General features: G+C 41.1%; 2 protein-coding genes across 5 annotated transcripts in view; one reads left to right on the forward strand and one right to left on the reverse strand.

Moving 5' to 3' along the window:
• The window catches only part of RAB22A (RAB22A, member RAS oncogene family), a 33,017-nt gene extending 14,842 nt beyond the window's left edge, over positions 1–18,175 (reverse strand). For both annotated transcript variants that reach the window (XM_014574722.4, XM_089769662.1), the window contains exons 1-3: positions 18,037–18,175; positions 15,801–15,880; positions 6,717–6,798 (exon numbers count right to left, since the gene is read on the reverse strand). In XM_014574722.4, the coding sequence (XP_014430208.2) occupies positions 6,717–6,798; positions 15,801–15,880; positions 18,037–18,072 (198 nt within the window). In that variant the 5' untranslated portion in view covers positions 18,073–18,175. The remainder of the gene's footprint in view (positions 1–6,716; positions 6,799–15,800; positions 15,881–18,036) is intronic.
• LOC102461321 (serine/threonine-protein phosphatase 4 regulatory subunit 1) overlaps positions 18,092–21,444 on the forward strand; it is a 46,110-nt gene continuing 42,757 nt past the window's right edge. The window contains exons 1-2 of one of the 3 annotated variants that reach the window (XM_075901137.2): positions 18,092–18,229; positions 18,712–18,756. Coding sequence is in view for 2 of the 3 variants with exons in the window: in XM_006125334.5 (XP_006125396.3) it covers positions 18,512–18,518; positions 18,712–18,756 (52 nt within the window). In the remaining variant the exon portion in view is untranslated. Of the gene's footprint in view, positions 18,230–18,360; positions 18,519–18,711; positions 18,757–21,444 lie in introns of those variants that run through there. The other 2 variants (XM_006125334.5, XM_006125335.5) reach the window with 2 other exon arrangements.

Below are 21,444 nucleotides of genomic sequence, written 5' to 3' on the forward strand. Positions count from 1 at the left end.
AGTGGGGGAGGTCTAGGTTGGACATTAGGAAAAACTATTTCACTAGGAGGGTGGTGAAGCACTGGAATGGGTTACCTAGGGAGGTGGTGGAATCTTCATCCCTAGAAGTTTTTAAGTCTCAGCTTGACAAAGCCCTGGCTGGGATGATTTAGTTGGGATTGGTCCTGCCTTGGGCAGGGGGATGGACTTGACGACCTCCTGAGGTCTCTTCCAGCTCTATAATTCTATGTGCCACTAATTAAAAAAGGTATTTATACACATAGACACAATACACACAGTATATATGCCTAATTTCCGGCACCCTTGGGACCTAACTGGTCCCAAATGAGGGATTTTGCTGGATCAGGGGAGATCATTTGTAGCCACACTGCTGCCGGCCCTACCCTCTGCCCTGCTGCCTCACCAAGCTTCCCACTCTCCCTCCCCCACACCCTGTCAGCCCAACTGGGCTGCCCCACTGAGATTCCTGGCCCTCCACTGCATCATGCCAGGCTTCCCTCCCTCCCTGAAGCACACTGGAACTCTGTGATCCTGGAGCATCCACGATCCTGCTGGACCATGGATGTTGCCAGACCTGAGAGTCCTGGTTTATAGAGGTGCAACTTGTACATTTCTTCCTTTCTGAAATACTCATGTCCACAGCAGAAAAAGTAAAAAGAACCAGTGTACATTACCATCAATCCAAAATGTTATGAGAATGGCTTAAAAGAATGCAGTGTTCTTTTTTGTTTATCTTTTGGTATTTAGTATTAATGTTTTCAAGTTTTTCACCTTCAAACAAAAGAGTTAGGGGGGAAAAAAATTAAAAGCCGAGTGAGTCTCAGTCACCTGACCCTTGAAGCAAAGGGTTTAGGAAATACACCAAGTATCATAAGACATGCTAGAAATTTTAGGATTTGGCAACAGACAATTGCTACAAATCTAAATGAGCCTGCAAGTACACAAATAAGCCACTCTCCTTGAATGAATGCTATTTGCTTTTTGACTCCATAAAAAACTGCAGTGGTTTAGCACATGCTTGGCACTATAGAAAGACTACTGTTTTAGATGCCGTATTCAGAAATTTTTCTAAGAAAATGCAAACAGCTCACGTAGCACTCTGAAGTATCAGTGGAAGAACAGAATAATTAACTGACATGTAGAAGGTACGATGTATTGCTCTATGTAAACTATTTACTACTCACTAAGAAATATATAGAAATACAAATCATGGAGACAGTTTACTTTTCACAAAGACTTATTAGGTTTTAATAAAATAGTAGTTTTCTTTTGGTTAATATAATTCAAGTAAGAGCAGTACTATTCTTCCTAAAAGTCTCCTTTGTTATAAAGCAAAATTCCAGACTATTTAGATGTGTCTCACAAAATTCTTCTTTTGAGAATAAGCCTTTACACAAAGGTCACAGAATGAAAATAAATTTTTGAGAGGTGGGAGGCAGAAAATGTGGGATGCACACAACCCATCCAAGAAGAGAGTATTTCTCCCATTCCTCCAATAAATACTTAGAACTAGCAGATTTACCCGGTGCTGGTTGGCTCCATAAATGAAGGAATTCCATCAAATGTATTTTGTTTTTTCATTTCTATAAATTCTTATAATTCTCTATGATTTGATAAAAAAGGACTATTGTCAATTTGGTTTGCAATATCATTTTCTTCTAGTTTTCAAACTTTAAGACTTTATTTAGCACAACTAAATCAGAGTACTACTCCGAATTTCTCTGTTTTTGTCTCTTTTCCCTAAGTTTTATTAAGAAGCAATCCTATTCTGGATTCATTCTATTTTTCTGGCTCATCTTAGTTCAGTCTCTTTCAACATTTGTTCAGTTATGTCAATTTTGAGGACTGTACTTGATTTGGTGATTGTCTCTCTTTTCTGTTTGTGTTTATGAGAAGCAATCCTATTCCAGGCACATGCCGTTTTCCTGGCACAACCAAAACCTTATGATTCTTAAAGTTATGATAAGCAGAATTTGCATACCGAATTTGATGGTCCTAACTTTTACCATTTAGGAAGTGTTCATGATCAAACAAAGGCAAAAACTCTCTAAAATATATACTAGATGTAATGGGAAACATATTTTAAAACCATTGCTTGGACTATTTGACTACCTGGCTTTTTTATGTCTATTTATATTGGGAAAAATCCAACTTTCACTTGATGATCTTGTATTACTCATTTCCTGCCTGCTAACACATTGATTTCTTTTCTTAGTTAGGAATAGTCAGCAGTTAAAAAAAACATTTTCCCTTTAACAAAACAGATGTTACCAGAAACTACATTTTATTTCAGCTGTCTGTTCACACAGTTCAACTTCCTACCTCTGCAGCCCAACTGTGTTTTGAGCTTTGACACAGACCAGTGAGTGTCAGTATAATCACAAGAATTTGGCAGCACAGACAAATAGCCAAAACTCCATAACGGTTGAAGGCAGATTGATACTAACTTTAGTCAATGAAAGAGAAATAAATAGTGACTTCTGGCACTTGAGCAGAAGTGCCACAAATGAAGTGCAAAATTTAAGTGGAATGAAATCCAAAATGAAAGCTTTTATCAGGATGAATACAGAAATGCAAACTATGTCACTGAGAGAAATAGAGCAAATAAATATGGACTGGGGGAGGGGAAATGCCAGTTAGCCTTAATTAGTGCTCGTTTTTTCTGAATTTGGGCTCCAAGACATTAGAACTTATTGGAAATACAGTTCTAGAATTCATAACTGAAATAGAGAATAGGATGAGAGAGGGGAAAAAAAGGAGGGGGAAAAATTTCTTGACTGAAAATGTACCTGTTGCTTTTTTAAATACTAGGGCTGGCCATTATTTGTAATAATGGAAACAGACACCTGTGATATTTTAAAGTATTACAATGCCAGTTAAGACATACTTTAAATGCAGTCAGTGATCCTCTGACTTATTTAAAAAGTTTGATCTGACTGCCCATAGAAATACACCCAACTCGAATGAAACTGCTTAACAACAAACACAGCATTAGTCATAGAATCTACATTTCTAAAGTCCTTGATACTCCCCCCCTCCATGTAAAATAAAACAAATTAAATATTGTATTCCAGCTTATAAATGATGTTGTTAATCAAGGTGTTCATAATGGCAATGAGTTGTGCAACCTGCTGCAAAAAGAACTGCTTATTAACGAGCCTTGGAAGTGCATTGTTATAAAACATGGGGAACAGCAAATGATACTGGTTGGGAACTCAATGTTTCATATTATAGACAACTGTAACCGTGTTTTAACACTGATGGCTCAGTTCAAATGTGATTTGATGCCAGTTCTTGGTAAACCTGAGAAAGCCTATTATTTATTCAAACTACAACAGTCATTACACACTTTACAATTTCTGCTGAAGATGGCCCAGCAACAGAAAACTGTCATGGAAGTTTCAGGGCAAGAGATTCACTAATGGAACTGAGTAGCAGATTCTACAAGTCCTTTCTGTACTTGGTCCATCCCCAACCAATGTTCCCGACCCTTCATTTTAAGACGTACTGAGTTCCCTTGCTGTACAAAGTAAGATTTTCTCCACACTGATTTTTTTTTGAAAGTTCATAGCCAGCTGTGTCAAAGCGAATAGACGTTATATCTAGCAGCAGTACAAATACTTTAGTAAAGTTGAAAAAACAAAAAAAAAAAAAACCATAGTATCAGTACTGAAAAACAACACAGAAAAAATGTTGCAACTGTGCTTAAGTATGAATAAATCCTAGTTCTATGATTCATCACATCATTACTATCTCTTTAATCCTTACAAGACTTAGTCTTTTGAGCCTGTAAGCATTGTCCAAATTAAGCAATATGTACTCCAAATTAAATAGAATGTAATTTCCTGTTAGTATATGTATCTTGTATAAGCAGAAGATGCACAAGTGATTAATAGGGTAGTTTATTATAAGAGCGGTATTACAATCACTGAAAACTTGGTATAAAATCCAATACCACATTTAGTTCTGGATATAAAGTCAAATATTGGATTAAAGAGTCCTACAACTCACATGAAGTTAGGATGAGGAGTCTACACTACAGAGTTTCGTCAGAAAAATGGCTGTTTTTCCGACAAAACTTGAGGAACGTCCACACTGCAATTTCATTCTTCCAAAAGAAAATCGAAAGAACAGAGGGGTTTTTCCGGCATTGGTAATCCTCATTCTAGGAGAAAGAAGCCTTTTTGCAAAAGAGCTCTTTCGCAAAAAGGCGTGTGTGGATGGGGAAAAGGGAGTTCTTTCGGAAGAAGAGGAAAGAGGAAAAAGCACAGGTATCTAGTTGGCCATACTGTCCATAGCAATCACAGCTAACATGCAAAAGAGCGTCCATTCAGTCTGGACACTCTCTCAAAAAAGCAGATCACTTTTTCGATGCACTTTTGCAGTGTGAATGCTCTCTTTCAGAAGACGTTCTTTCGGAAGAGCTCTTCCAAAAAAGCTTCTTCTGAAATATGCCTGTAGTCTAGACGTAGCCTGAAAGTTTACCATGGTGGCTGTTCTAGTGGCTGCGCCATTTGACTGATGCGCAACTGGGAAAAACTAAATAGACTACTAACCTTGGTCAGATTCTCTTTCCTGGGACAACAAAATTTAGGAGCACCACATATGTCCCCTAATGCACAAGTCAGTTTTGCTCTTACACCAGAAGCCACTACTGAGAAACTGAGTTATTAGCAAGTGACCTGTGCTTACATGGGAGTCTGTCTGTATTTGACTGAATTGCTACGAAGTATTATTGCTTTCATGTTTTTGATCGCTTGGAAGTAGGGATGTTAAATATTGGTTAATTGAGTAGTTGATTAACCTTGAGAATGTTTTATCGTTTACTAGTCTATTCCAGTGTGCACCGACCCCATTTCTGAGGAGCCCCCTGCCACTCCATGCTGCTGCCTCTGTATTAGAGGCAGCAGAATGGGGTGCCGGGTGGGAGCTGGTCCAGAGGGGAGCCAGTTTAAAAACCAGCTCCCCTTGCAGACCAGTTGCCTGTTGCCTCACATTGTTGCCCCAGATACAAAGGCATCAGTGTGGAGTGGCAGCACTCTGTGCGACATTAAATGCAGAGCTGCAGTGGGGGTACGTCCCAGACCTGAGGCAAACCAGGACTTAGCCGGGCTGCTGGATGGCCTGCTAAAAAATTTGCTGGCAAGGGGGGAAAAATGCATGAAGTCTATAGTGTTAACCTATAAGCTTTTGCTTCTTGGTTAATTGATTATACTATTACATTCCTACTTGGAAGTGTGGAAGGAAACATTTGGAAAGGAACTCTGCCTTTAAATATAAACATATATTTTGTGTGGGACGCTGGTGAGGGAAAGGAAAATGAGGATGTGCAGGTGAAGGTGAACTTGTAGATACAGCAGCTGCTGTCAGGAGCACGCTTTAGTGGAGGTTTGGTAAAGGAACTAAGGTGACACTGGCACCTTCTTATGAACCCTCCAGAGTCTTTTTCCTACATTGCTGTAGTCTTGAGATGTACATTCTCCCCCAAGATAACTCCTTACCCTCTTGGTGCGGAGGAAGATGTCTACAGCTTGCATGGCAAAAAGAAAAGGGCGTTACTCCAGGCATAAAAATAGAAAAGAGGAAACATGAACTTTATAAAAGCCGACAGAACCAGTTGTCAGCCATTTACAGATATACTTCCTCACAGATTGCCCTATTTTGTATTCTGCATACTACATTATCTATTGGTTTCAAATAGGATTCAAATGAACAGACTGAAACTAACATACAATGAAAGTCCTTTGCCAAATAGCTTCAGGCATGTTTATGAAGCTTTATACATAATTGCAGCTTTTGTTGCTGCCTGTACTTCACGAGCAAGGTATGCAGCATAAAGACATTTCCTCCAACTCTCTAGTTCATTTTAGTTTATTTAGGTTTGTTGCATCCCCTCAAAGGTGTGTGTGTCGCAGAAGTAGCCATCAAGTTTTTTCTTCTGGAAAGATCAGGTTAAAATTTGTATTTCAAATGAGAAAATTCCAGTCATGTGCTTCTAAAATAATCAGATTAGAAATGAAAAATAAAATAAAATGAAATTCCTCCAATATTGTTGTTTCAAATCCAACACAGAACACGCAGACACTTAAATGTCTCAATCACGCAGACACTTAAATGTCTATATAATTTTATTCTATCATTAGTTACCATATTGAAGATGATGGCACAGCTCATATCAGTAAAGCTACATAAGTACATACATTTGCAGAATAAGAGTTTTAGCTTGTGCAATTCAACTGGAGTGAGCAGTGTTGCATAGAAATGTTCAACACCAAACAGAAATGCTTCTGCGAAGTGAATTACTGCCAAAACGTATCACCTTACAAATCTTTTTTTGTGACGGATACTGTTTTTCTTAATCTCTCTTCATAGTAATAGCCCCCCTCTTACCTATATTCTCCTCAGCTGTTCCTTTTCTAATTTGTCAATAACCTTCTCATAATACTGTACTCAGTAAACCTTTCCAGTACTATAAAGATGTTATATAAATACGTTATCTTCACATTTTCTAATGATTTCTTTTCTTAGGGGAGTCAAATAACTAAGGTGAAAGATAAAATTTTGATTAAAATTTGATTAAATAAATTATCATGGGTTTGTCTCCACTATAGTTTGAAAGAATTGTGTGTGAAAACAAACATTAACACGCATAATTTACAGATTTTTATTACAAAAGGACTTTACAAACTAAGGAGAAAAACAATATCTCTACTTACTCGTTCCTGTCCAGCTGTATCCCAGATTAGGAATTTATGCAACTCGTTTTGATACTGCACAGTCTTTGTCATAAAAGATGCTCTGAAAGATTCAGTGCAACATTATCAATACACAAATATACTAGAAATAGTTTTTTTCTTTGTAAGTAATTCAGATTTCCAAATTATTATATATAAAAAGCCAATGTCTTCAATTGACTAATACCATAATTTTTCGTAAGATTGATTTTTTTTATTAAATAAGTGCTTTTTAACTCTACATAAAACTGATTAAGACCATCATGCATATGTCTGAAAATAATTACTGTGCAAAAGACCCAGACAAGGATGCACACACCAATTAGGTGAATAAGGCAGTGGAGAGTGTTGTCCCCAAGTCCATTCCCCATAAGCATACCCCTAAATCTGCAGATCCCCCATAAAAATGTCTTGTGGACTTCAATAGGTCACACAACTAATTGAAGTTGCCTGCTAAAAGTATGCTATGGCTTAAAAACCTATGTGATGTTATTAACATAAAAAAAGACTAAGTGTCAGATGGGGTGTGAATTTTTCAAATTTGAGATGAAAACCAAGGCCCTGATCCTGCAATAGATGCTACACAGGATTCAGGACCCGCACAGAGACCCACCAAAATTAGCCCAAAGCTCACTGAAAAAATGAGGCCAAAGCATGAAAGTCTTTAGCACAAGATTCAGAATTTGACATTAAAGTTTAGTGACCCAGGTTTCAGAGTACTCCGAGTATTATTAGGACACAGAAGTTAGTACTATAAGCCCTGCCTAACTTCAGTTACATATTAATGACAGCTATAGAGTATGTCAATACAGTTCAACAGTAAGGGAGCAAACAATAGTTAATATTATTGTAAGAAAAGCAAAAAGCTCTAAAGTGCTCCTCAGAGGTTAAAGCTTCCCATCACCTCAGATGGCTTAGCTAGAGTCTAGCACAATCAGTGCAAGATTTTAAGTTTCCTTTAAACAAATTGAATAAAAGATTACAATGATCTTAATATGAGTTAATACCAAAGCACAATGGTAAGAGAGCCAAACTTCAGTGGATTTAAACGTAACTGATTATGTACTTTATCAAAGGATAAAGGAAAGTAGCACGTCAAAAGAAAATTTCTATTATAGGCATTCTAAGAAGCAACAGTGCTTACATTATAACTTTGCTGCACAACACAAATGAGGTAAAGCATGCAGAGCATGAATATAACATCCATTAACTGATGATTGTTAGCATATACCTAAAGTGTGTGGATACACATTTTAATCCAGGATTTGAAAAACAGTCAATTATACACTGGGTGTGTCTAAACTACATGGCTCCATCGATGGAGCCATGTAGATTAGGCTGATCGGCATAGGGAAATGAAGCCGCGATTTAAATAATCGCGGCTTCATTTAAATGGCTGCCGCGCTCTGCCGACCAGCTGATGATCAGCTGTTTGTCAGCAGATCGGGGCAGTCTGATCATCAGCTGGTCGGCAGAGCGCGGCAGCCATTTAAATGAAGCCGCGATTATTTAAATCGCGGCTTCATTTCCCTATGCCGATCAGCCTAATCTACATGGCTCCATCGATGGAGCCATGTAGTTTAGACACACCCACTGTGACCAAAATTGGATCGCACAGTTAATCTGAAATTCTTATTTCCTAGCTTTTACGATCTTAAATCATGGAAAATACACGCAAAAAAGAAACTGAAAAATCCTCACCCCACATATTTTACCATGTGACATCATACTGACACCCACAGGGTTCTCTGGCTAGATTAGAATTGTTTGAGCTAGTGGACAAACCTAGCCATTTAACTGAAAGCAGTAGTAGGTTGTCATACTGTATGTGGGCACACTTTGCAAGTGGGGTTCACAAATAGTTGCAGACAGCAGAGGAACAGTGAGACTTGGGAATTTGGGAATCTATTCCAGACTTTAGAAGGGAGTGTGGTGTAGCAGACACAGACACTTCTTCTCTTCTCCCTGTTTTTCCCCAAGCTTGACCTCTTCCATCCCATTCTTTTCAACCAGTCCCAGTCTAGTCTCTATCCTAATCACCTTGTCCAGCCCATCTAGAAGATCTTTCCACCTGAGCTTGCTGTCTTGAGTCCTAGCCTCCGCTACTACTCTTAATTTCTTCTTTTCCTCTCAGCCATTATTAGTTCTGCCTTCTTATTCCAACTTCTCCCAAATCTCCTTGCCCAGCCAGTTCAAGTTACATCCTCTGGCTCCTTGTCCAATCTGTTTCTTCCTTCTGTCCCCCATCCCACTGGCTTCACACCCTATGCTACCCCTCCCCCTCCTAATTCTCCACCTGCATCATAGCTCTTTGTCAGATGTACTGCCTCCTTTTCATTCCCATGATGGATGATTAGTCTCAGCCTCCTTGTCTGGCCAGCCTCAGTCTTCCCATGACTCCTCTCAGTTTCTCATCCAACAGAGGGTCTTTTTCCCACACCACCTATCTCTAGTGTGCTCAGTCTCAGCATCCTCCCATCCCTCTCCCTCAGCCTTTTAATACAATTTCTTGAGAAGGGACAGGTAGTGTATCCAACAGTTTTCTACAGACACACTCAAACAGTTTAGCACCAACATTTAACATAACATAAATGTCTTTGTGATTTAGAAAAGCCTTCTGGATTGTAAATATGTAGTTAAATTGGTGATGATGTTAAGAGTCAAATTTATGATTGGTAATGTGGGCATTTTTAAAATGAACAATGTCACCACCAGACATATATTGCTTGAAAGCAGTTTACTAAAATTTCCAAAGGTTCACTGTATAAAAATTCAGAGTATAAATAGGTCTTCAGCAGTCCTTCAGCAAGACCACATTAAACAAGTTGGTTTTGTACTAAGCCATGAATTTTAAAACCTGGCCCAAGTGAAAGTGAATTCTGGAGTTGCAGGTGGTCCACTGAAGACATCTCATTCCCACCACAGAGCTTCAGGTACTATTAGCCCGAGTGTCTCATCTGACAACTATAGTTGGAATGAAACACATGTGGAGAAAAAGAGCATCTTTTGGGTAGTTAGAGCCAAAAATAAATGAGTCTTTAAAGATCAGTCAGCATCCTAAAGTATATATGAAGACTTTACCATCAATTGAACACCAATGTAAGGCACTATCTACAGAAATCTTCTCTTCAGCAGCTGTGCTGCTCCATTCTGAATCAGCTGAATATTCTGAGTTGTCTTTGTGGACAGTTCACATACAGCATGTTGTGTAGTCCAAAATGGAGGTCAACCAAGCTTTGCATTTGAGAGAAATGAAGATTGTCATTATGGCAAGTGATGTTAAAGAAGGAAGCTTTCCATGGCTCAAAATGCTATTTGGAATTCCAACAGCAACCAGCATTCCAAAAACACCTCTGAATTGGAGCTACCTTACCTATCCTAAATATTGGGGTAGGCAATAACTCCTAGCTTCTTGCCTCAACCAACTTGCATCACATTCAGATAAGCTGGTTTGAGCTTCAACTAGCTTGCTCTCATATCCAAAAATCTATACTAGTTAGGCACTGGAAAAGCTGAAATGGTGCACAAACTAGAGAGATCTGCTGATAAAGAACTAGGTAAAGAGATCTGCTGATAAAGAAAAACAGAATGTTTCCTCAACACTCTGATGCTACTAAAGCCCAGAGGACTGGTTTGTTTTCTTTAGCTATTTGTGCATGCAACTTTGAAATTTGTTTCATACTAGAAAAACCTTGGTCAGATATTTGCAGGAATAATATAAAAGGGACATGAACTTGGAATAACAATTTTTTAAAACTCAAAATATTCACGGATATTCACCAGCTCTAGTTACTACAGGCAGTCCCCGGGTTACATACAAGATAGGGACTGTAGGTTTGTTCTTAAGTTGAATTTGTATGCAAGTCGGAACTGGTGTCCAGATTCAGCCGCTGGTCAGTTTCAGCAGCAGCTGACTTGGGGACGCCTGGGGCAGAGCAGCTGGGGTGTTGCCGGGTTGGTCCAGTAGCGCCGAGGAGCGGCGCTGCGGGACTAACCCAGCAGCGCCCCAGCTGCTCTACCCCAGGCATCGGCGAGAAAAGCCGCGGAGGACGCGGGTGGCGGGACAGTGGCGCGTCTCGGCGGTCCCACCACCTGCGTCTCCCTGGTCTGCTGGGGCGCCCCCCCCCAGCAGACCAGGGAGACGCGGAGCAGCTTTTCTTGCCACGGAGGACGTGGGCGGCGGGACCGCGGCTCGTCTGGGCGGTCCCGCCGACCACGTCCTCCGTGGCGAGAAAAGCCCCGTTCGTATGTAGGGATCCGACATAAGTCGGATCCATGTAACTCGGGGACTGCCTGTACTGCAAAGTATACTTCTCTTTGATTACTTCAGAGCTTGATATCCTGCCTGTTATCTTTTCTGATAATCACAATTCTGTCCCATCTCACGCCTTCAGCCACGAAGTGAAGGCATAGACTACAAATAAAAACAGCATCAAATTAACTCTTTTTTTTTTTTTTTTTTTTTTTTTTTAAACACGGTTATTGTTTGCAGGAGCTTCCTGTAATAAAATGTTGTTTGGGCAAATTTTGGTCCATCTATACTAGTTTCCCTTAATCTATGCTAACCTGATATTAAGTCTTGTGATCTTTTAATAATTTTTGGAGGATACTGCCTTGTAATACATGTAGATTTCTAATAAGCCACTTGGGAACCACTCTAGTCTCAATCTTATTATATGAAACTGTCCATGTAGAATCATTCTATGTACAGGTTAAACCTCTCTAGGCTAGCACTATCCGTAGCCTGGCATAGTTTTAGTTAGCTGGATGTCCACTTATCCTGGGTGTGGCAAAGTGTCCCATAGTCCCCTAAAGTTTGTTTAACAGCACAGAACACAGAGCCAGGACTGGTGGCTATATTTAATTCTAATTATCCTTAAATGTCTTCTAAGAGCCCAATAAGCAGTAGAAGCATTGGTAATGTGTTAGACATCTCCTATGGTTCAGCAAATTCTCTGTTTCAACACTGGTCAGGTTCCAAGGGTGCTGAACTAGAGAGGTCCAATCACTCTATCACCACAGTATCAGAGCACCTTCAAGTAGTACATTAAGTGATGTAATTAACATCCATTATGTTGAGTCAGTCTCTCATATCCTATCATGAGGGGGAGAACTGTACGCACAGTGTAGCACTGTTAATGGTTTTGTAAGTTTTTTTAGGATGTATGTGTTGCTTTGCATTCACTGCAGAGAAAGCAAGGTCAAAGAACCTTGCCCTTGGAGGAAAAGGTGGCAAGGTCTGTGATGGTCCAAAGTTCTTCTAGGAGTTAATTCCAGAGTTTGAAAGTGACCTATGAGAAAGCTTTGCCTCCTGCACAGATGAGCTTTATCATATGGTAGAAAATTTCATGTGGCCAAGAAGCAGAATTGTCAGCCCCACCTTCATCCTGGAACTTTAAGCAATCTATTGGTCTGGACCCACAATATCTATTGAATGTACTGAACATGATTCAATATTCTAGTGGGAACAACCTGACACAGTACAAAAACAAACAACATGGTGCACTCTCGGTAGCTCATGTTGCTGAGGAGATTTGTTCCAGTGTTCTGTTCTACTTAAGAGTTACCAAGAGCTGATGATTTCATGCCTAGGTAAGGTATATTATATTGCTACAGTCTAGGTGGGATGTGGCAAAGGCCTGGATGTCCTGATTTTGGTTATAATATAGCAGGATGGAAGAGAGCATACTGGCCAAATGGAGATAATAGCAAGTATTTCTTGCAGATGCTGCTGTGTAAGCGCTTAGGGACAGAAAGGCCACCCTGAGCACTCCTAAACTATGGACTGAATTGAACAACCGTAAGCATGTATCCTCAGCTAAAGGAGACTGCATCTTGGCTGCAAACTCTAATCTTCAACATGAACTTGAACCAGATAGGTTCTCTTTGACCAGCTAGTTTTCATCCATTAACTGATCTTATTCAACCATTGGATTATCTTGTTGGAACTAGCATGGCTGAATGTGATACAGGATAGGTAGGGCTGTAGCCTACTAGATTATTACATCCTACTAGATTACTTAGTGATTGCATGCAGTGCATGGATCTAGTGGCAGGATCGGGATCTTCGTTGAATTCATCAGATGGTTGTATAGCTTATCAGTCCAAATAATAAGCAGGAGCAGATGTTTACAAGTTTTCAGGTGCCTGGAGATTCAAATAAGCATCTGTACACCTTTAAATATCTGGCCCATAATGAATAAAGCTATAGATAATCACTCTCGATTTTTTTCATACCAACACAGCTTTCCCATTAACCTCTTTCCCCCACTGCATATCTAGCTAGGACTTCCCTTGCTTCCATTGTACAGGCAGTCCCCGGGTTACGTACAAGATAGGGACTGTAGGTTTGTTCTTAAGTTGAATCTGTATGTAAGTCGGAACTGGCATCAGCCGCTGCTGAAACTGATCAGTTTCAACCGCGGCTGAATCTGGACGCCAGTTCTGACTTACATACAGATTCAACTTAAGAAACCCAGGCGTCCCCAAGTCAGCTGCTGCTGAAACTGATCAGCGGCTGATTCCAGGAAGCCTGGGGCAGAGCAACTCTGCCTGGGGCTTCCTGTAGTCAGCCGCTGGTCAGTTTCAGCAGCGGCTGACTTGGGGATGCCTGGGGCAGAGCAGCTGGGGTGCTGCTGGGTTGCTCCAGTAGCGCGGCTCCTCGGCCCTACTGGAGCAACCCAGCAGCTGGGGTGCTGCCGGGTTGGTCCGGAGCGGTGCTGCGGGACCAACCCGGCAGCCCCCAGCTGCTCTACCCCACGGGTAGGCAAGAAAAGCCTGGTCTGCTGGGGGGGGGGGGCACTAGCTGCACTCCCCCCCCCCCCCAGCAGACCAGGGAGACGGGGGGTGGCGGGACCGCCCAAGTCCTCCACGGCTTTGCTCCGTCTCCCTGGTCTGCTGACCTGGGAGACGGGGAGCAAAGCCGCGGAGCACGCCCGCAGCAGGACAGCCCAAGCGCACCGCGGCTGTCCCACTGCTGGCGTGCTCCAAGGCTTTGCTCCCCATCTCCCTGCAGACCAGGGAGACGGGGAGCAGCTTTTCTCGCCCCGGAGGACGGGGGCGGCAGACCGCGGCGCATCTGGGCGTCCCGCCGCTCCCATCCTCCGGGGCGAGAAAAGCCCCGTTCGTAACTGCGGATCCGACATAAGTCAGATCCGCGTAACTTGGGGACTGCCTGTAACATAAAAAGGGCAGAAAGCTCACAGCCACTATGTGAAGAACCTCTGCTGCAGATTAAACAAACAGATAAGAACTTTCAGCCCTTAAGTTTTGACCTCAAATGATCTACATGTCTGTTCTTACATATAGCTTTTAATAAAATAACAGGATTTCTAAAGAGTATCAATGTCTTTAATCCAAATTTCTGTACCATAATTAAAACATAAAAAAGGAAAATTAGATCTCTCAAAGAAATAAAGAAACACTTTTGATCTTTATGAGGAAGTGTTCTTGTATTTACCCATTTTGTTAAGGGCATATGCATTTTATTTTAATCTAATTAATGAAACAAGAACTGGGAAAGAGAAAAAGGCTACTGTTGATAAAAGTATTTATCATTGTTAATATTTAAACCACTCTAGAAAAATCTAGGCATCTTTGTTTTTACATTAGTTTAAAATCTCAAGCAGCCTGATTATTACTGTACTCAGTTATTTGTGAAGTTTGAAGAACGAAGAACGATGCCTCAGTATAAAGTGGACCAAGATTTATGATCTTCTGTTGATCCATGAGAAACAGTTACGGAAGCGTGCACGAACAGCAGAATGTACTTGCTTGTTCATAATCCAGAAATCCTAACAGGATTTTTTTTAAGATTACTAATACAAAACAGGACAAGATTGTAAACCTCTACAACACAAAAACTGAAACTGCAGGAATCCAGAATATTAACACAATATTTCAATCTTTAAGGGTATTTAGAAATATCAGTAAGACTATGATTTTGTCATGGAGGCCACAGAATCTGTGACTTCATCCCCCACAGTTGGGAGATACAGGATCACATCACCTACCACAGTAGCAGCAGAGAGCTGTGAGGTACCCTTGCCAACCAGGAGCGAGCAAGAAAAAACCCCACTGGCAGAGGGGGTCCCAGAGCTCCCAGGTACCCTGCAGATATCCAGCCCTTTCCTATTTTATAATCATGGATTTTTTAGTAAAAATAGTCAGGGGGAGGTCACAGTCTTCAGTGAATTTTTCTTTTATTGCCTGTGACCTGTCACTTTTGCTAAAAATGTCCATGACAAAACCTTAGCCTTAAAGATCAGTCATTACAGTGACACTTTCAGACACTTAAGGGAAAGATTTTCAAAACTACATTATTTCCACGTGCATTAGTTGTACTGAGTATTCAGAATCATGTATCTGTGTATACAAATCGAGGGTTATGTATGTAATTGGTGATTTGCATGCAGTTTACACTACATGCAATTTTGAAAGTCAAGTCCCAACTGATTGACTTAAGGCTTCACCTCAAGTCAGTGGCAGTGCAAAGACTTAATTCAGGAGTTCCTAACCCTCACTTCAGCATTTAGTACAAGTTTTTGTCTTGTTTTGAAATATAATTTGGATAGATTTAGCCACTTTACCCAACTTCTCCTACTCTGTATAAAGTATGTTTACACTCGCGGCTTCTTGCGCGAGTAATATGCAAATGAGGCTAAGCGTGGAATATCGCCAAGCTTCATTTGCATACCTAATGAGCCACTTTTATTTCAGAAGAGGCTCTTGCGCAAGAAGGAGCATCTACACTGCCCCTTCTTGCACAAGAAAAACCCACTTGCGCAATGCTGTTACACCTATTACTTTTCAGGAAGAACGGCATTGCGCGAGAGGGTTTTCCTTGCACAAGAAGGGGCAGTGTAGATGCTCCTTCTTGAGCAAGAGCCTCTTCTGAAAAAAATGGTGGCTCATTAGGTATGCAAATGAGGCTCTGCAATATTCCACGCTTAGCCTCATTTGCATATTACTCACCCAAGAAGCCGCGAGTGTAGACATAGCCTTAGAGATTAAAGGATATTGTTCCTCTAGCTTTGTTATAATTCAAATAAATTTTATACTTCTTACCCTATGGTCGGGTTGATGTTAGGGTCAAAGCTGTCTTCTACAAATCGCCACACAATACTTGATTTGCCTACACCAGTGTCCTGAAAAAAAAAAGAAAAAAGAAAGGAGCGGTTACACCAGTGAGAATTTGGCCACAATAAACACTTGGGCATGTATAGACAGCAATCCTGCAACAAGTTCCTTATGGAAAGAATGAGCCAAGTTCCCTTAAAGAACATCACTGAAGTCAACAGGGGTCCAGATAAGGGGAACTTCTTTTAGGATCAGGGTCTTAATAATAACAAATATTTCAGTGCAGAAAAATTGAAAAAAATAAAGGGCCACAAAATAATTATGTTGAAAATAGGAGGTAGCTCTGTAAAAGATACAGTCTTCCAAAACCGATACTTTCATAATTTTGTATAAGATAACAAAAAGTTATAATGTCTGTCTCTTGAAACAGAATTAGGGATGTTTGTCCAGGGGAAAAAGAGCTGCTGCTTCAACTGTTAAAGTGTACATGTGTAGCTGAATAAAGTAATTAATACATACAGGCAGAGCAAGGGTGTCACACTATTGCAAGCATTAGAAATATTTCAGCCTCTGAGTCATTGAGTCTCACCCTATTTAATGAAAGACCTTAAACATCTTCTGTGACATACCTGAAACGAACATATTTTTTATCTCACAGCTGCAGATGGAGCAAAGGAGGAGGAAAATTACTTCAAAAGGTGACAAACCAAGGTTTAAAATAGTTCCAAGCACCCTCAGAAATTGAATACCAGGTTGTGTGTGCGTTGAGTAATAACTGGGACAGCTCAAGCTTTAAAGAAACAAAAGGCATGCTTCAAGTTGCATCTTCTTGCAGCACTAAGTTAAGATGTCTGATTGCTCACATGCCTTTTAAACACATTTCAGATGGCAATGTAGTTAACATAGCTGAACTACTTTAAAATCTTCAGCTTACAGAATCAAGTAATGTACACCCCCAAATTTAACCTTTTGAGAAAGATAGTTTACCAAACCTAATGTTGAGAAATGTTTGACTATAACAAGCTTGCTTTCATTTAAACATTTTTTGCAGTGTTTGCAGTCAGGATTACAGTATTAATTAGTACAAAATGTAAAGCTTCAGAAGGGTAGCCGAGTTAGTCTGTAACTGGAAAAACGACAAATAGTCTAGCAGCACCTTAAAGACTAATAAAACATATAGATAAGCTTTCATGGGTACAACCCACTTCTTCAGAAAAAGAGATAAGTTTGTACTGATCCTCTTGATTGGGAGAGGAGAAGGGAATTAAAAAAATACTAAAATATATGTGACAAAAATAGTGTATTTAACAGACAACAATACAAGTTACAAAGAAGAGAAAGGGGGAATGCAAGTAAATAAGTTTCTGAGATGAGGTGTTTAGAAGGGGAAGTGTCTCTTCCTCCTGCTTCTCCCACTCCACAAAGATTTCACAGGTAAAGTTTGATGTAAACAAAGGATAACCTATTTAGTAAGCAGTAATGCAAACTACACCCTGACCCCCAATACCAGATATAAAAAGACTATATACACATTTTCCAGGGAGAAGATACATGATTATTTAGAACCAGGAAATACATGGTTTGACCTGTCAAATTCCGTTCAAGTAGAGTGAATCCAGGAAAAGCTTCAATTGATTTCAGCTGGATTTGGTTTCTACACAAGCTATAAAGTCAGACCCACGTTTGTTTTTAAGTCTTCATCCATTATCTAGTGTTTGGGGAGCGATTTTGATGCCTGAAAAATGGCACTACGGGTCTGATATCCAGCTACATAAGTGCCAGAGCTAAATATTACCCACATGATCAAAGCCTTAGGCAGCGTAAGAGGTGTATGGGAGCAGAGCAATTTCAACACAGGATCATTTTTAATAGAAGCGCCTTGGAAAAAAAAAGGGCTGTGTTTCTGCGTGTCTCAAACACGGACAACGAACATTCTTCCTAGCCAGAAAGGCTTTGCTAGCTGCTCTGGCGTCTCAGGGACAGATGCTACCGAAATCAACACACTGGAAAAGATCAAAAATAACCTCCCTCCACGGGAGAACACCTTTAGAGCCCTCCCCCCGCCTGTAAGGGCTCTCACGACCAAATCCCTCCAGCAGGCAGGCAGAGAAATCTCCCCTCCCCGTCCTTGCCTCCTGTTCATCAAGACCACCGGGGAGAGGGAGGACTCTCCAGCAGACACCCCTTCCCTTTCAGCCCAGGTACACCCAGGAAGGTCACTTACCCCCAGCAAGCAAACTTTCAGCTCCCTCAGAGCCATGGCCAGGGAGGCTGTTGCCTTAAAGAGAACCAGAAGCGCAGCTCAGCACCACCATAGCCCCACCCTGAGCACACCCGCCGAGGAGGCCTCCCGGGCAGCGAGCTCTCCAGAGGAGACAAAGACGGCCGGCCAACTCCCCTCCAAGCACAGCTTACAGGTAGCCGCCTCTTCTCAGGCGCCACACACCAGACGCCATCTTGGGCAGCCCATTGGAGTCACCTGACCACCCCCCCTTCCTTCAGGGGCACACTTTTTGCAAGGCTGTAATTTTTCTGGGTCCCCTGAGGGCAGCTGAGCGCCTAGGGGGGCAGCTGTCCCCCCCCCGGGCAGCATTTTGTATTACATTGGGAGTGTGGGGGGTAAGGGTTCAGCCGGGGTCAGGCAGCGCAGACGGCTCCGCCCTCTGCCCCCCTCCCCGGGTTCCCATGTCCATTCCAAGATGGCTGGTAAGCGGCTCTCGCTCCTCTCCGTCCTGCTCCGTGTGGGGGTGTGCGTGTGTGTTGGGGTGCGCGGGGGGCCGAGGCCAAAGCGCCCTGTCCGCTCGTGCGTGGCTCTGTCGTGCTCTGTCTCGCCGCTCTCCAGCGAGCCGTGTGAAACCAACCCCCCGTGTCTCTCTCTCTCTCTTGTTTTTGTTTGTAGGGATCCCTTTGTATTTTGTGGATTTGCAGGATGACTTAGATGATTGTGAGTAACTGTTTTTACTTTTTTGTTTTGACTTGTGCTCCTGTGTGCATTCCCTCCCCCCCTCCCGTCTTCCTCCCCACACCTTCTCCCACATGAGGGTCAAAGAAAGAGACCTGTGAGCCTCATTTTATGCTAAGTGAAAGATCAGAGTGGGCTTTGGGTTACCCCCTTCCCCAAATGATGGCTTTGAATTTTCAAAATGCTGCTGGTAGAGTGGAGACTCTAATGGGGTAAATTTGGGGCTTTAAGCTAAATTTTTGGGACCCCCTCATCCCACCCAACAGTTGTGATTTGATTGTTTTTAAAATGACCCAGTAAAACCCTTAATGTAAGACGGGAAAGAGGTTGGTGGCTCCACATACATGTCTTTATAAAACGATAGGTTGTTTTTATTTTAAATATCTTCCTAAACCATACAGCAGACAGCTGAGGGTATAGAAGGGAGAGAACTAACCCTAAAGGAAGAAGGCCTGTCATAATTGGATTTGCAGGATGGAGACCTGCATAATGAGGAAAAAGGGGACAAGTTGTTTCAGAACGGTCATAAGCTATGATACTTTGAGGGACGTTTCCACATTTTAAAATTAATTCTTGCATCTCTAATTGTAATCCCAAATGTCAATCATTCATCATACACGGAAGATACAAGGTATTTCCTGCTTAGCAAAAAGACTAGCACACCACATAGTTGGATGATGCAGAAATAATACTTTTAAAAACTGATGGGTATAATTGGCAGTGGAGGAACCTACATTCAGGTCTGTGTTTATAAAGTTGAGAAAGTGGGCAATGTAATATTTTTACTGGACCATGTTGGTGTGAGAGAAAAGCTTTTCTTCATGTCAGGTTTATAAAGTTGATATTCTGTTGCTTGCGAAGGACATTTCTAGTGGTTGGCCTAAGACAAGGACTTCTTGTTGTGATAATCTGAATGAGTGAGATTTTTAAATGATGAATTGAAACACACACCACAACAGTTTTTTTAAAAAGGTGGTTATTTGTTTTGTGTATCTTTTGCATTGTGGAGTTACAGAGATATGGAATAAGACAACACTTTCTGTGATCTAGCCTCATAGTTTCAAGGGCTTGTGAAGGATTTTAGGGGATTCATCTTCAACCTGTTAAAACTCTTTGCCTGAACCTGTTGTCTACAAATTTTCTCAGTCCTACTGAGGTCTGTCTTGTCTAATTGATGTTGAAGATCTCATACATTCTCTCTTTAGCATCTTCCTCCGTGACTTTTTTTAAAAATATGATTGCATGACCTTCCAGAACTGCCACTGATTTGTTTGGATGGAAACTTTAAAGATGGATTAATTTGGAGTCTGCTTTTAAAAACCTTTTCTCTAATAATGGCAAATTTTTATGGAAGGCTTCAATGTGACATTTAAAATCTCCCTCCAAATTGTTTGCAACTCCCCACCCCAGATCCTTGTGCCTATATAAAAGCATTGTTGAAGGATTGGAGTCTCAGGTCCCAATCCAGCAAAGGGATGTGCATATCAGAAACTCCATTGAACTCAATAAAAAAACTCACAGACTTAAAGTTGAGGACATATATGTCTTGAGGACATTTATGTTTAGTGGCTTGAGGGCCACAGAGTCCTAAAATGTGTTTATATTGCAATAAAACACAGTGGTAGGATTGTTAGCTAATTCAGATTTAGGGAAAAGGGTGCTCAAGCAGCAGGGTTATAAAATTGCAGTGTAGATAATATTTGGGTTGGGCTGGAGTCCTGGCTCTAGGGATCCCAGTGAGGTACTAATTGGCATTTTGGATGACAATTTGTGTTTATCATTTGAAAATAATTGTGAATGTTTTTGAAGTTGTTGCTTGTGATGGACCAGTTCTATGTTGCTGCTTTAGACAATCCTGATTTTTTGAGGGAAGAGGAAGAAAGGAAATGGTAGTTCAGAAACTGGAGTATAAAAGTTGAATAAAAAGTAGTTGAAAATTATATGGCATCACCCTTTAAAGTGTTGAAATTTGGGAGGTCTGGTTTTTCAGGCTTATGCTTGCGTTTCCTACTTCAGTTCATACATTTATCTCTGGGATATTGGTTTTAAAGACATTGCTTGCTTAACTCTGTGTCATGACCTCAAACAACACCAAGTACTTTTGTTGAGCAGGGGATTTAAATAGGGAGCATACTGGCTAATACACTTGTGTATACCCACACTTGATTTGAAAGAAGCTTCAAAGTTCAGTACATCCCACCTTTAAATTCATTAATAACAAGGGGAGCCAAAGCAGCTGGATCTGCAGTATAAACTCATTAGTAGAATTGAAAATCTGTTCTGTTTTGCTTTTCTCTGCCAAATTTTTTAAAAGTAAACCCTTATAATCCAATACGAAAACAGTTTAGTTTGCTTCTTGCCAGCTAATTCTTTCCCTTCTCCCCCCTTCAATTGAAAAAAATGAAAGATGCCACCTGAACTCTTCTATTTTCAGTACAAGCATGTTACAAACAATAGTCCAAATCTCCCACAGTGTCCAGCCAATGTGCCTTGACTGACTTGGAGGGGACCATCTGTAGGGGTGAGACGGCAGTATATTCTCCATGGCCAGTCAGTCCTTGGCTTTTTTGCCAATGCTATCAACAAAAGTGTAATTTGTCCTGGTAACTTGACTAAAATAGATTTATGATTGTAAGCCAGCCTTCTGGCTTTTGGAGGAAGGGGATGAAA

The sequence above is a fragment of the Pelodiscus sinensis genome, chromosome 17 (genome assembly GCF_052426305.1).
Source record: "Pelodiscus sinensis isolate ZL-2025 chromosome 17, ASM5242630v1, whole genome shotgun sequence".
NCBI classification, from domain to species: domain Eukaryota; kingdom Metazoa; phylum Chordata; order Testudines; family Trionychidae; genus Pelodiscus; species Pelodiscus sinensis.